The sequence below is a fragment of the Populus trichocarpa genome, chromosome 1 (assembly GCF_000002775.5).
Source record: "Populus trichocarpa isolate Nisqually-1 chromosome 1, P.trichocarpa_v4.1, whole genome shotgun sequence".
Lineage (NCBI taxonomy): Eukaryota > Viridiplantae > Streptophyta > Magnoliopsida > Malpighiales > Salicaceae > Populus > Populus trichocarpa.
The window spans coordinates 14,674,857-14,689,624 of NC_037285.2; the positions used below are offsets into that span (position 1 = coordinate 14,674,857).

At 32.8% G+C, this 14,768-nt stretch overlaps 1 protein-coding gene across 2 annotated transcripts; it reads right to left on the minus strand.

Moving 5' to 3' along the window:
- Positions 1–1,339: 1,339 nt before the first annotated feature.
- Positions 1,340–7,632, minus strand: LOC7490953 (protein Brevis radix-like 2). Of its 2 annotated transcripts, none has more exons than XM_024602949.2 (6): positions 7,477–7,632; positions 6,922–7,084; positions 5,882–6,258; positions 3,050–3,185; positions 2,346–2,737; positions 1,340–1,764 (listed from the first exon to the last, which is right to left on the minus strand). In XM_024602949.2, the coding sequence occupies exons 2-6, from the start codon at positions 7,054–7,056 to the stop codon at positions 1,686–1,688; spliced, it is 1,119 nt and encodes a 372-aa protein (XP_024458717.1). In that variant the 5' UTR covers positions 7,057–7,084; positions 7,477–7,632; the 3' UTR covers positions 1,340–1,685. The 2 variants fall into 2 exon arrangements, with proteins under 2 accessions (XP_024458717.1, XP_024458722.1); XM_024602954.2 differs by lacking the exon at positions 7,477–7,632 and adding an exon at positions 6,477–6,649 and having other exon boundaries at positions 6,922–7,070.
- Between the last annotated feature and the right edge of the window lie 7,136 nt (positions 7,633–14,768).

Consider the following 14,768-nt stretch of genomic DNA (forward strand, 5'->3'; position numbering starts at 1 on the left):
GAGAAATGCAATAGGTTAAAAAAATTGTTAAATGAACTGTATAAATTATAACAAGGAGAGATAATAGAAAAAAAAAACGAAAAGAAAGAGACCAAGGCACACTGAAACTTTGATTCTAACATCGCTGATATCATTAAAAAGATTTCAACGAAACAAATTCAACAATACCAAGAAATGTCACCAATGATGATTGGAATAGGACACATTCTCCGCCTAAAAGCAAGTAAGAAATTACAATAAGAAGAGATGATATAGAAAAAAAAAAAACAAAATAAAGAGACCTCATTGGCACATCAAAACTCTAATCATGACATCACCAGTATCATCAGAAAGATCTCGACGAGATAAATCTAATAATACCAAATAAAATCAATAACAATGACTAGAGTGAGTCACACTCTTTGTCCAGAGACAAATGAGCAATTACTTTGAAAAGAGAAAGGAAGGGGAAAAATATAGAGATCTTGAAAACACATCGAAGTTTTAATTATGACACCATCATTACTTTAAAAAAGATCTCAAGGAGACAAATCCAATAATACCAAGAAACGTTACCAACGATGACCATTTTTGGTGTCATTGGATGTCTCGTTGAGATCCTTATAATGGTACAAATAATATTGTAATTGGAGTTTCGATATACTTCTGAAATCTTTTTTTTATTTTTTTATTTTTTTCTTTTTCCTTGTTATAATTTGTGTAGCTCATTTAACCATTTTTGACATATAGCATTTCCCATCAACAATAATTTTAATATCATATTTTTCAATCGTGATTGTGTGCTATCTCACCAATTCACTTCAAATTGTATTATTTTGCTAATTTTTTAAAAAAAAACAATTCTAATTTTTTTTTTTTTTAAAATCTATATTAGATTCTACAAGATTCACTACATAAAACTAGAGACGATAAAATTATTTTATTGACTAATAGTAACCAATAATATCTTATTAATTAAGTTCATATGAAAATGTTAATTCTCGAATTAGTGATTTGATGATGGTCAAATGTGTGTTTTAATAATAATAAAACAAAAAAAAAACTAAATGAGTCAGCATGGTCTGCATGTAAAAATGAGCAGCACGTAAATCCATCTATCAACTCTTTATCGAAAACAATATGAGAAAGAAAGAGGGAGAGAAAGGTTCAAGGTTCTTGCTCGTTCATGCCAATCAAGTGAAGTACTAGGAAATCAGCTAACTACTCATCATTGATTCATTGAAAACCAAAAACAATGAAAAACAAGGTGTCAAGATTTTGTACATTTAGCGGCAATGAAATGACTACTGGGTTTTAATTTTATGAACAACAATGGCTCCTATAGTTATAATTCAAAAGAGAGTACTAAAATGATGAGACCAGTTTAAATTATGAGCGAAATGATAGTGTATATTACTAAAGACCATCTAGCATAACCATAACTAACACTTCCTATGGACTATCTAATTTCTACACCCCATTCACCAAACTCCAAAGCCACCTAATAATGGCACATTATCCACCCAGATAAAAGAAGAAGAAGAAAGGAAAGAATCAAGAAAGAAATATTAAAGCAAAACATGGGACTGGGCACATGTGATACAAGAAGCTTCATCTATTCAGCTCACAAGATCCATGGAATGCCTACTTGTATAGTTGAAGGTAGACACATTTTCCTAGCACCACCATCTCATCTGTTTGCTAATCTACAAGTACTGTTCTTGTATCCTGGCTCGGTTCTCTTCCCACCACAACCTTGCTTGCGTTTCTTCAAATCTTTCTCGGCTGCATCAAGCATATAAAAATGAATTTTACATCCACGTCGAGAGACAGATGATTTTGATGATTATTTTACGGGCAAAGCAAATATCAATCCCTATGTGGTTGGTTCATTCATGGATAATGTAAAACTGGAAAATGAGAGCCCCGATCACTAAACTTTGGAAATATACAACACTGCCCATTTAACAGTATGATATCAATCAGAGAACAGTGTAATCACAAATAATGCCTAAAAGACAGCCTTGGTTTCTAGATCATCCATGAGAAATCCACGACTCCATGACAAATTTTCACAAGCAAATAAGATTATCTAAGCCATTATGATAGATGGCATGAGCCTGTAGTGCAGGTAGGATTTGACTCGTATAAATGGAAGGATCAAATTATATTTTATTAGCTCTAAAAGTCTTCCAAAATCTAATCAATATACCCCATATACTACGAAGTGCCTTGTTGAGTTGTTCTAGCCCAGCAAAGCAGGTGCTAGAAAAGCCAGTTCAGTCAGCAATGATCTTGTTCAATTATTGGCCAAATAACTAAAATGATAAGCAGTTTCATACTCTAAATTATTAAAACCCACTGACCTGAACCTGACACGTCTAAGCTCCCTAGAGCCTCCAGGCAGAGCTCTGATAGTGATGTATACCCCTGGTTCATCCTGTTCAACCCATTCAGTCTCCATATCGCTTGCATTACTGATGGAAAGTTCTTCTGAGCGATCAGACTCTCTTGACATACTAGTCCTCACAGAACCATCTATTGATGATGTCTCAGTTTTAGCCCCAGCAATGCCAGAGAGCTTTGGTGTTGAAGCAAGACCAGCTGGATCATAATATTGGTGGGATTGCATTGGGTGGTGGTCAAGTGAATCTGATGAAGAATAATCCATTCCTGTTGGAAGGTGGAAATTGTGCGGGCATCCTTTGCCCAATGGAGGAATCACAGGGCTGTCTTTGGCAGATTCAGGCTTTGAGCTCTGCAAAAGGAGATGAGGTAAAATTAAACGATGTAACTAGTTCTATCATCAATGTCAGTTCGCAAGTTCTTCAAAGTACAGTGAAGTAAATGTGAGCACTAAATACCACCGACATTCTATATCAAATGAAATCCTACAAAACTGAAGTTCATCAAAAAGAATAGAGGACTCCAATAGTGCTCATCGACAGTCTAACAAGATTCATGCTGATTCCTATAGAGTAGAAAATGATCCATTCCAAGTAAATCAGGAGCACACATTTCCTATCCCCAACCAAATATTGCTAAATTTCAAAATTTAATTCACACTCACCTCATCTTCAGATCTTGGCGGAGTTGGAAGTGGGACTGCTTGATGATTGAACTGTCGAACATTGTATAATTCCATGACCTTGTCATAGTTCTCAGCCCACCACCTTTGAGCTTGCCATTTGTTGAACATTTCACGACTAATCAAAACATCAAAACGTCAAAATGATGAATAGGGCCTGTGAACATCTATGCATCCCTAGTAAAATGTTGGAGAAGGATGAATCATCCAATTTTTTCTGGTGTTAAAACTTTAAAGCAGCTGGTTATTGATGGTTGCTCATCTAACAGGTTCGCATGGCTATTGTATGAGGGAAGCTAGTTTGTCCCCACAGCAAGAACCAAAGGACCATATTATCACAATTCAAAACATCATATATACTTATCAGGAAGAAAAATCATATACAATTGACAACATCACAAGTATGAACGGTAATTAGGTTGGCATGACAACACATGAATCTTGTTATAAGTGAAAAAAGTGTTAGGTCAAGAGGAAAAAAAAACTTGAGGAAAAAGGGCCTGCATAAAAGTAGCAGGGCTATCATTACAGTAAACAGGTGGATTGTTGCTCATTTCATTCAACATTTCAAACTGAAAATAAATTAGCGCAAATTCTGATTGAGACTAAAATAATTAATTGAGATAACTTCTGGCACAAAATCGTTGCAATGACACTGTAATTTGGCCACAGATTCCTCAGCAAAGTATTCTATAGATCTTGTGCACAAGCCAGGGTCATCAAACATGGAAATCCTTGCAGGTGTTAAGATATATTATATTGCTGTAATTTGCATTTGGACAAATAAAATTGTATCTGTCTGTCAGCTAATTTAACATTCACTGATCATAAGAAGATTACAAAAGTTATTATTGTTTTTCAAGTGCCAAAGCAATGATAGGTTGAGCACAAAGAATCAACCAAGAGTGAAAGAAATGAAAATTATCTTGCTTATTCAAGCCTTCTGGAGCCGTAGGCAATATTCCTCATTAACTCATAATTGTTGGATAGAAGGTGAATTAAACGAGTCCATTGATGTTCTCCAGAAAGTCCACAAGTTAAAACACGGAACATTATTCATAATTCTTTAAAGTTCTCTATTTCTTTTTTCTTTTCTATCTTTTCATTTCTTCTAGGAAAGGTGGGGGATGATGGATGATTCCAAATGCAGAATTGCAGATAGTAAAGCATAAGCTAGTTCTTGATTCCAGAAAAAGAGCAAGTAGACAAGCAAAACCTAGGTCATGCTTGTTTGCTGGAAAGTAGTTTTTTTTTTAAGTAATTTCTATAAAAAGTGAATTCCTATAAAAAAAATTATTTTTTGATATTTGGTAGTTTGATAAAAAAATAAATTGGAAAATACTTTCTAGTATATGGTGATATAAAATGACATGAAAAATAATTTATTTATGTTTTAATTTTTTTTTCAAGTTTATTAAAATAATAGGGATCAAATCTGACAGATAAAAAAGTTAAAAAAGAATAAAATTGAAAAAAAATTCATAAATTATTTTAAATAAAACAAATAACAATTAAAAGAATAGAAACTAAATCTGATAGATAAAAAAATTAAAAGATTATAAAATTGAAAACAAAATTCATAAATTATTTTAAAATAAAATAAATAGCAATAAAAAAATAGAAATCAAATCTGATAAATAAAAAATTTCAATTAAGAAAAAGATAGGAGAAAAATAAATAACAATAAAGAGAATGAGGATCAAAGTTAATATAAAAATTTGAAATGATAAAATTAAAAAAAATATTCAAAATAAAATATATAACAATCATAAGATTAAGGATCAATTTTGATATAATCAAAAAATAACAAAATGTTTTTGAATTTTTCCCAACTTTTGAAAAGTATTTTCCATCCAAAATAAAATAAAAACACTTTTTTAAAATCAAGTTAAATTTTTTTTTAACTAAAAAATATTTTCTATTAACTAATTTTTCTAAATGATTAGCAAACAGGGCAAAGATTATAAAATAGTTTTCAGTAAACTAATGAAACAAACAAGGCCTGCATAAGTGTAATAAAATAAAGTCCAATTTGTGTTGTGGATGGTTCCTTTCACCAGGCAATGTAATTCTGCTAGTACATTGCATTCAGGAACCCATACCCACAAGCACATCAGACGCATCTTTGGTCCTTTTTCTGCACTGGAATTCACTGATCGGGTTCGTAGTTTTCTATTGTTACGATACAGCTGACTCACAAGTTTTTGCCCTCTGCAGCATCTCAAACACCAAAGTAAATCACGACATGCCTGTATAAAGGATGGGATGCCATTTCCCTATCTATCAGTGTATGAGTAGAACACAAGAAAAGGGACCTAATTTAATTTTTAACCCTAAATTTGAATCAGATACCATTCAGGATGACCAAGCTGTAATGAATGTTAGCAAGACACCCACTGCATATTTAGAGCCACCCGACCATATTGTTCATGCAATAAGAAAATCATCTGTACGCACCTACATCATGAAAATGGAGAATCCCACAATTCTCAACTTAATCACCAGTTCACCACCACCACCACACCAAAGAAATTTGATCACACCCATAAAAATCAAAACCTTCAACACCATACTAGGAACAAGAGAGAAAGGACAATCCAGGTATGGCCCAATTCCCACTTTCACACCAACCACCAAACAATGAAGAACCTTTCAGCATCAAGAAAGAGGTCGACTACAAACAACAATCTCAACACCCCGCCTCCCCAACACACACACACACACACACATTCACACGCACAGCCAGAAAACTAGTGATTGCATTCAAACAAATTAGATAAAAGACAACAGAAAATAAATGTACAGCATCAGTACCTGAATCGAATCCGCTTCAGATCATTACCACCATCAGGCAATGAATGAAAAGCGATGAGCACGCCTGGCTCAACTTGTGCAACCCACTCCTTAGGCTCATCTTCCTCCATAAAAGCCACAGACTCTGTCCGGCCACTTACTGAAGCAGGTGTGCCTTCACCACCTGATAGCCCTTTTAGTCTTGCCTCCATCTCTTTCCCCCACATTCTCGGGGTCGAATTGGAACTTCCTGTTCTACGATACGAGCAGTGGAACCTGGCTGAGTCTGAGGCAGCATCAGACTCGGCATAGTTCCGGTTACTGTTATTGTTCGAGGATCCTGAACATGGCTTGCAGTTTCTATATGCTCCTGATGCCTTGACTGCCATATCCTTTATCTAAAAAAATAATAACAATAATCCTTCATCATTTTGCAATAAAACGAAGACAATTCCAGGTCCAATTCTATTCATCAGCCTTTCGCACCCAAAATCTAGAAAAAATGAATTTAAGAAACCCATGTTGCTGATCTGGTCTTTGGTTCCAATCCATAAAAGAAACCCAAGTCCATCAATCATTATAATTTTCTTTTTTAAAATAAATTTGAAAGAAGTACCGTTGTGCTACACGGTAGTAAATCAGACCCATATCTCACGGTGATTAATTCCAATTCTTCTTTCACTGTTTTTGTTTCCGGCAAGTGGCAATGCAAAAGAAACCGGGCAGCCCCTCCACGTCGTTTACCCCCTTGATGAAAGCCAAAGGGCAAAATTTTGGGTTTTGCGGAAACTAGGCAAAAACAAAAGGACAAAAAAAAAGAGCAATCATGGGATTTTTTTTTTATTTTCACACTATTTTTTTCCAAAAATATAAGAAATAAAACATAACCCCTTAAATCCAAATTGTCAAAACACACAGTATAATTCAACCTTCTTCCATTACTGTATGCTTCGGTGCTTTCTGGGCTTTAGTTAAAAAAAAAAAAAAAACTCAAATCTCTGACTCTATTGCAGCAATCAAAGATAAAAAGGTGAACGAAGAGCAAGAAGAGTTATACATACTTGAGCAGTGAGAGCCTTGATGGCCTGCTTAGTCCTGGGTGTCTCCAAAGCAGCAACATCAACATCCTCTTCTCTCTCCCTTTGTTGCAAAGATCCATTGTTAAGTTGCTTTGAACACGCAATACAAGTCAACATCGCCTCACGATTCCTCTACACCCACAATCTATTTGACCCAAAAACACAGATCAGAGGCATGCTATACATAGAAAGAAAAAAAACTGTACACCAAAATGAGCACCATGTTCCATATATAATCAATGTATGCAATGCTTAAAATGAGAAAAAGGAAAGATTGAATTGCAGATGGGTTCAGTCTCTTTGAGATCCCGCGGTTTGCTTTGCAAAATAAATGTCGAGGGAGAGAGAAAGAGAGAGGTGACCATTAATGGAGGAATGAGAGGAGGTTTTTGAAGTGTTAATAAAAAGAAACAACGGGCTCCTTTCTTTAAAAACAATTCCTCTTTACTGCACTACAAAGTCTACACTGCTAGTCAGAATGAGTAACAGCTAAGAAATGCTATGAAAGAAAGACACACACAACGCCTTCTCACTCACTCTCTCTCACAGAAACAAGAAAAGCACATTCCACCTTGAATGTGCAAGTGGGTAATTGAATGTGAGGGGGTGGGAGTTAAGAGGCAAAGCAAAGGTAGCCGCTGTGTGTCCGCTGGTGTGGAATTGGATGCGTGCGCGCGAGCTTTTGTTTTATGTTTTTTTATTTTTTTTGGGTTTGGGTAATTTGGATGTAAGGTTTCTTTTCCTTTCATTGTTTGTGTTCTTAATGCAGGAGTATTTTAAAAAAACAATTTAATATATTAAAATAATATTTATTTTATTTTTTACATCATTATATAAAAATAATTTAAAATAAAATAAAAATATTTTTAAAATACAAAATCAAACAAATAATTGCACTGACATTCATGAATGCTAGGGATCCTTTTCCTTGAAGCTTTGTTTTGGCTTCTGCCTTCACTTTTATTAAAAAAAAAAAAAAAAGTATATCTTGGATGGGAAAAATACCCATCCATCTAAAAGAACCTCGATAAGCTACAAAGGAGAACATTCTAAAGGTGAAAAAAAATTACATAAACTCAACTCACTATTGATCAAATTAAAGTTATAAAACTTGATCTTATTCATGACTCGGCTAAAATTTAGATCACGAACAAGTTAACATAAATAAATAGTTACTCAATTACCTTCATTAAAGACAAAATTTTAGAAGCTCGCCCATGAACATATATGGAAGACTTTGATTTTTATTTATTTATCTTGTGATAGTATTATAAAGTAAATGTGTTAAAAGTTTAGCAGAATTTTGACCCAGTTCAGCTCAAAATTATATATTTTTGCTCTCGCTGCATCATTATGTGGGTCAATTTTTTTCTAATATAGAAAAACAAATTTTTATATGAGGATAATCTGAGTGAATTTGGTTAACTTGATTAACTTATGACCTGAAATAATATTAGAAGAAGGAAAGTAAAAAAAAAACTCAAGACCCCACAAAACTAATCTTAAAGGATAAAATTTTAAAAAAATAATTTTTAGGAAGAAACCATCTGAGTCAACTTGGGTTCACTCTACTAACCCACCACCCATGACATGAGATTAGAATAAAAAAATTATTTTTTAAAAAAAATGACCTAGAAAAAATGATCAAAGCTAAATGAAAACAAAAACAAAATTTTGAAAAAAAAAACTCAAGTCACATTGGGTTAACCTAGCAAACCTACAACTTGGGATAACTCTATAGAAAGGAGAAGTATAAAAAATAAGAAATCTTAAGACCTAATAACCCAGCATCAAATGATAAAATAAAAAAATAAAAAAAACATTGAAAAATAATCCAAAGCAACTCGTGTTAATTTGACTAACCTGCAACACACAATAATCTCAAAGGAAGGAAAGAGAAAATGAATAGAAAACTCAAGGCCTAATAATTTAATATTAAATAACAAAATTAAAAAAAACTGAAGTTAAATCAGGCTAATCTTCAAAACTAGCAATTGTGATCATGAGAACAAGATGATCCTACAAAAGACAAAAATAAATCTTGAACAAAATTGTTAACCTTAAAAAAAAAAAGTAATCAAGACAATAAGAATCAAATCTGGTATAAAAATTAATGAAAGAAATTGAGGGACAAAAGTGAAAGAAAGAAAAAAAAAATCAAACCAAGAAAAGGATAAAAAAAACAACAATCAAGAGAATGAGTACATGTTGATATGAAAACAAAACAAAAATAAATGAAAATGGATGAAATTAAAAAAAAAGAATTTAAAAAAGAATTCAAAACAAAGAAAAACCAATCACAAGAAAAATAAATCATAATTGAAAAACAAAATAAATGGGAGAACAACATGAAAGACAAAATAAATGGGAGGAAAAACCTAATTTTTTGCTAACCCGACATGAATTTAAAGGAATGAAAAGAGAAAATAGAAAGGAGAAAAAAGGTCAACCATTGTGATTTGAATAACATGTATCACTCCATTCGTTTCCGTTAGACATTTCAAATGATACAACAGTTAAAAAGTTTTTATCACAGAATGATGCTATATGCGTCGCTCGAAAGGTGCAAGAACCATCTACTCGCTAACATTTGTCTCGCACGCATTAATAATTTATTTATTTATTTTTATTTATAAAAAAACTAATTTGTCCCTATTCAGACAGAATATAACAACACTAATTTCTCACATTCTATAGCAAATGACTGAGCTCTTTGAGGTTTTTTGTTTTATATATAATAAAGGAACAAGCATGACCTGCGGGTATATATAATCAATGACCATGACCGAGAGGACATAGGTGGCAGGTAAAGGGTTAATGCTGCCACACGAAGGTGGCAAGGAGCCAGTCTCTTAACAGGGATTTCGGGCTGGCACTTTTCGAGCACTCCATGGAGAGTCCTGCATGGCTGGCCTTTCCAGGTTCTATCAATTCAGGGGCGAAAAGGGGAGTGGCTGCATACAATGATGATGGCGATAGGCACTGCACGGAGCACTCATGAAATCCTCATTCGGGAAGAAAAGCTGCCCTCTTTCTGTTCGCTAACTTCTATACACTGCTTAGAATCAGTAAATCCCATCTGGGTTTCGCAACCACCAACTGGCGGTGGTCCAAAGGGAGCATTTCTAGAACACGTCTTTTGTTAGCAAAAGTTAAGATTCTTAGGGTTTAGAGATTTCGATAGCTTTGGTTTTCTTATGGATTTGTTCTGTAAAGATTGTTTAGGTGAAATTAAGAATATCATCGACAGAGTGTTTTGATATGTATTAATTTGATGTCTCATTTATTTTTTATTTTTTTCTCTTTTTTCTCTCACAACTGATTTAATTAATGATTCACAAACAGGCATATGGTCTACAAAGAATGTAAGATGGGATTGGAGTTAGCTTTGCCTAGTCCTTCCAACAAGGTTTCAAATTAAAGCTGCAAGCAACTCCAGACCAATATAAGCTCTAATCTTATATATGAAAATACCTATAATAGTTATAAAACTCAACAACTTTAGCATAAATCATAAATAATTATCAACTTTTTCTATTGATTCTGATTTGTTTTTAAAAGTATTCGAAACAAAAACTTATAGACAGGGGCAGACCAATAATTGTAGGGGTGAGCAAAAAAATCAAAAAACCGAATAAACCGAGAAAACTGGAAAAAAAATAACCAAAAAAATCGAACCGTGAATAAAAACCGATTAAACCGATTAAAATTTTGAAAAAACCGACCGGTTCGGTTTTGGTTTTATAAGCCTGAAACTGAAAAAACCGAACCGAACCGAACCGAAACCGGAAAAAAACTGAGCCAAAACCGAGCCAAACCAGAAAAAACAAACCGAAACCGTCCGGTTTGAACCGGTTTCTGTTTTTTTTTTTTAAAATTCGGTTTGGTTATTTTTTTTATATAAAAACCGAACCGAACCGAAAATGATCACCTCTAAATAATTTTAGCCCTTGAATTTTTAAAATTTTCATAATAATTAGGCATTTAGCCCCTCCAAAAATAAAATATTTACTCTCTAAAATAAAATTTTCATAATAATTAGGCATTTAACCTTACAGTTTTTATGATGATATCCCGGTTAAAATTCTATAGTTCCTCTACTGTATATAGACACGCACACAGATTGGTAAATATTTAAAGGAAGCATGCATGCTAGTTTAAATTCGACTAATTTTTGAAAGCATCAAAACAAAATGAGAGGGAAGCTTTTAAGGAGCATAAATACCTACCCATCTAATAATTCTAAAGCAGTGAAACACCCACCACTAATAATAAAAAAATAAATCGGCATATCATATAAATAATCAATTAATTTTTAAAAAATAAACACTTTGAAAAGCAATCGTTACCATATTTTTATATACCCTTATAAACTACTTGTTTGTGTGATGATTTTTATATAATCAAGAGTTTTTGTGTTTTGAAAACGAGTGTTTCTTGAAAATTTTGAATTTTTATTTTTCAAAATAATATTTTTATGTATTTAAATTATTTTAATAAAATAACATCAAAAATAAATTTTAAAAAAATATATTATTTCAATATATTTTTAAATAAAAAATATTTTAAAACAAACACTACTTATAAATCATAAATGAGAGGAAGGGACATGCATGGATATGTGCAGAGGGTGGACGCATTAATTTGAGGCCACCAAAAAATGCATGACGGACCTTGTGGACGATGATTACTGATCTGATGTAACTGACCACAAGAAGGGAAAGTTATGATCTGGTAGGACCATCCCTCACCCCCACCACAAGGCCTCTATTTCCCTGCCGCATCCTATCGCTTCTTGGTGGTGATTTTTATTTACACCTGGCGGGACCCATCTTAGACTTGTTCAAGATTTTGAGAGAGATCCACCAACTTGTATCTTCAAAATATTTGCTAGGCTCCACAAAACCCGGAACCAGTGACATGTCACTTGGCTGAGTGAATGGCTGGCTGGCTATATGACGATTTGTGTTCCTTGACCCACATGTGAGACCCCAATAATATAATGAAAGTAAAGCGAGTGAGAAAGCCAACAAACCATTATTCATTAACATTATCATTTAATATTAATGAACAAGTTATTTAAAAATTATGCATTTTAGACTGATATCATTATAAAATACAATAATCTTCTTAAAAATAGTGACATGTTTTGACAATTATTTAAATATTATTTTAATAAATTGATTTCAATAGAATTTTTTTATCAAAGTTTTTTTTAAAAAAAAGAAACATCTTAGAAAAGCACCAAGCACGAAAGCCCAAGCATGTAAGGATTAGAAGGGCATGACTGCATGCCTTTTTTTTCAACGAGCAAATAATATGTTGTTCACCTCTTATTTTTTTATATAATAGATGATTCATTGCTTGTTTGGGTAGATAACTTGTCATCTTTTAGTTGATTTTTTGTGGTAAAAAAATCAGGATCTATGCTTCTAGAACTCAAATTATCTCAAGAACCTTGATAAACTCATTTCAAATTTTTTCTTAAAAAAACTTTACGTGTTCTTTGAATTAAGTCTAAAATCAATCTAATCTCGACCTAACACCTTAAAGCCATGTGATTGGTCTTGATTCAATCTTCAAGGTTTCAAACTCGACCTTTGGACCCAATCTAATATGCCTCAAACTTGGTCCAAACCATGAGCGCTTCAAAACTAATCACAATCCAAACCTAGTCCACACCATAGACGCTCTAAACCTAATCACAATCCAAACTTAGTATGCTTGAACTTGAACCTTAGCTAACACAGGATCTTCGAATCCTCGCTTGAATTTTGAGTAACCTAGACTTGCTCTTGGCCCGGACTTGGTTCTAATTTTGGTTTTGTACCCACTTTTAGGTACTCCAAACCCAATTCCAACATAAACCTAAACTCCCTATACTTAATTTTTAGACTCCTTGAAACTAGTCTCAGCCTAAATTTAAGTGATCCGAACTTGGTTTTAAACTCAATATGATCATTGTATAAACCTTAAGCCCCTCAAACTAGATCTTATCATGGATAATTAGACATTGGGGATTTTTTATAAGCTTGAATCATAGACGCCCCAAAACTAGTTATAACTCACCAAATACCTTCACAATCTTAGAATGAACCTGAGCATCCATATGAGGCCTTCAAACATGTTATTAAACCAACTTCCAAGTACCCTGGATATCGACATTAGTCTTAAACTTTACTCTTATTACCTTGGAATTATTCTTAAACTTACTCTCAATCGCCTTAAATGAAATCCTATCTCGAGTTCCGGTCTTTTTAAACCAAAACTTAGTACAAAATGTGGTCCCTTTAAAAATAATCCTTAGCTGAATCGTAGGAGTCTCGAACTAGGTCTTAACTTAAAACTTGTCAATATAATTAACATTTATTTTGTGAGACTCTTAAATTTGACTTGATTCTCAAAATATAATATTGATAGTGTAAAAATCTAATTTTTAAAACCTGTTTTTTTTAGTCTTTGAAACTTTTTGCTACTTTTATTTACAGGAAAACATAAAATTAAAGGAATATAATATAACTCAGTGTCTGTAGTTTTGATAAACGAATTAATTAATTCTCCTTATTTTAAAAATTAATTATTTAGTCATTTGATGAGTGTTGACATCAATTGATTTGATATACATTTATTTTAAAAAGTCTTTTTTTCACTATTCTGTCCATGATATCTATTTATTTTTCCTTTCTTGTTTTTAAAAACAAAAAAAATGGAAAAGAACATAAAATGACGAAAGAAAACTAAATAATTAGTTCTTGAAACAGGAGAGACTAATTAACTTGTTTCTCTATCAAATAAAAATAAACGAGTTTTCATATGTCGTTTTTAAAAACTTGAAAAAAAAATAGTAATTATTTATTGTCAAAAAGACCTCGACCTGTGACTGTGAGCAGGACGAAGGGCATGACTATCGCGTGATAGCACGTGCAAGGCGGCCCCACACAAAATGCAAAAGGATAAGGAGGTGCCGTGGTGCCCAAAAGGGTCTCCTACCTCTGGGCCTCCGGGATTCCCGTAAAAAGCAACTCCTCGTCGCTCTCTTCCTCTCTTTGTTATAATACATAACTTTTTGACACTTGTCAGTTATTTTTTAATGTAAAAACATTATATATATAGATTTTATCAGTGTATTTTTATAGTTAAAATTTTTTAAGTATAAATTAAAAAGGTGTGTGTTAATAAATAAAAAATTATTAACAATAACTAAAAATAAAATTAGAAAAATCAACTGATAAATATAAATTAAGATATTTAATCTTGCAAGACAATATAATTTTTTGTGTGTTATTAGATCGTTTTGATATATTGATATCAAAAATAAATTTTAAAAAATAAAAAATATATTATTTTAATGTATTTTCAAGTAAAAAATACATTTTAAAAAACAATATCTACAATGAAAAGAAAAAGAAATAAACTTGCTTAAGATGTTGAAAAGAAACGGGCACCAATGTTAGGTTCAGATTCATTAATGCTTGAGAAACATGTCGAGATTCATCGGCGAGCAAGGCCTGTATGAATTCTACACATATCAAACTGCTGGTTCAGAAATACAAACCTCGTCTGTTTCCCCTTTTCAGAACAATTAGCCAGCTCCTAAACCCTAATCTTTAATTCGATAGTCTTAGTTTCCCTTTCCATAGCCTGGATGAATTCAAGAAATACTTGTCTAGGCAGACACTTGCTGCCTTGAACATTTGAAGTATATAGCCAGCAGTTATTGGCTGACATTTAACACACGAGTTAAGGAAAAGGTTGGGCGCGAGAATGCTTTTCTTCGAAGTTTTAAGGTAACAACAACTCTCATCCAACTCTCCTCTCTTCGAAGGAGG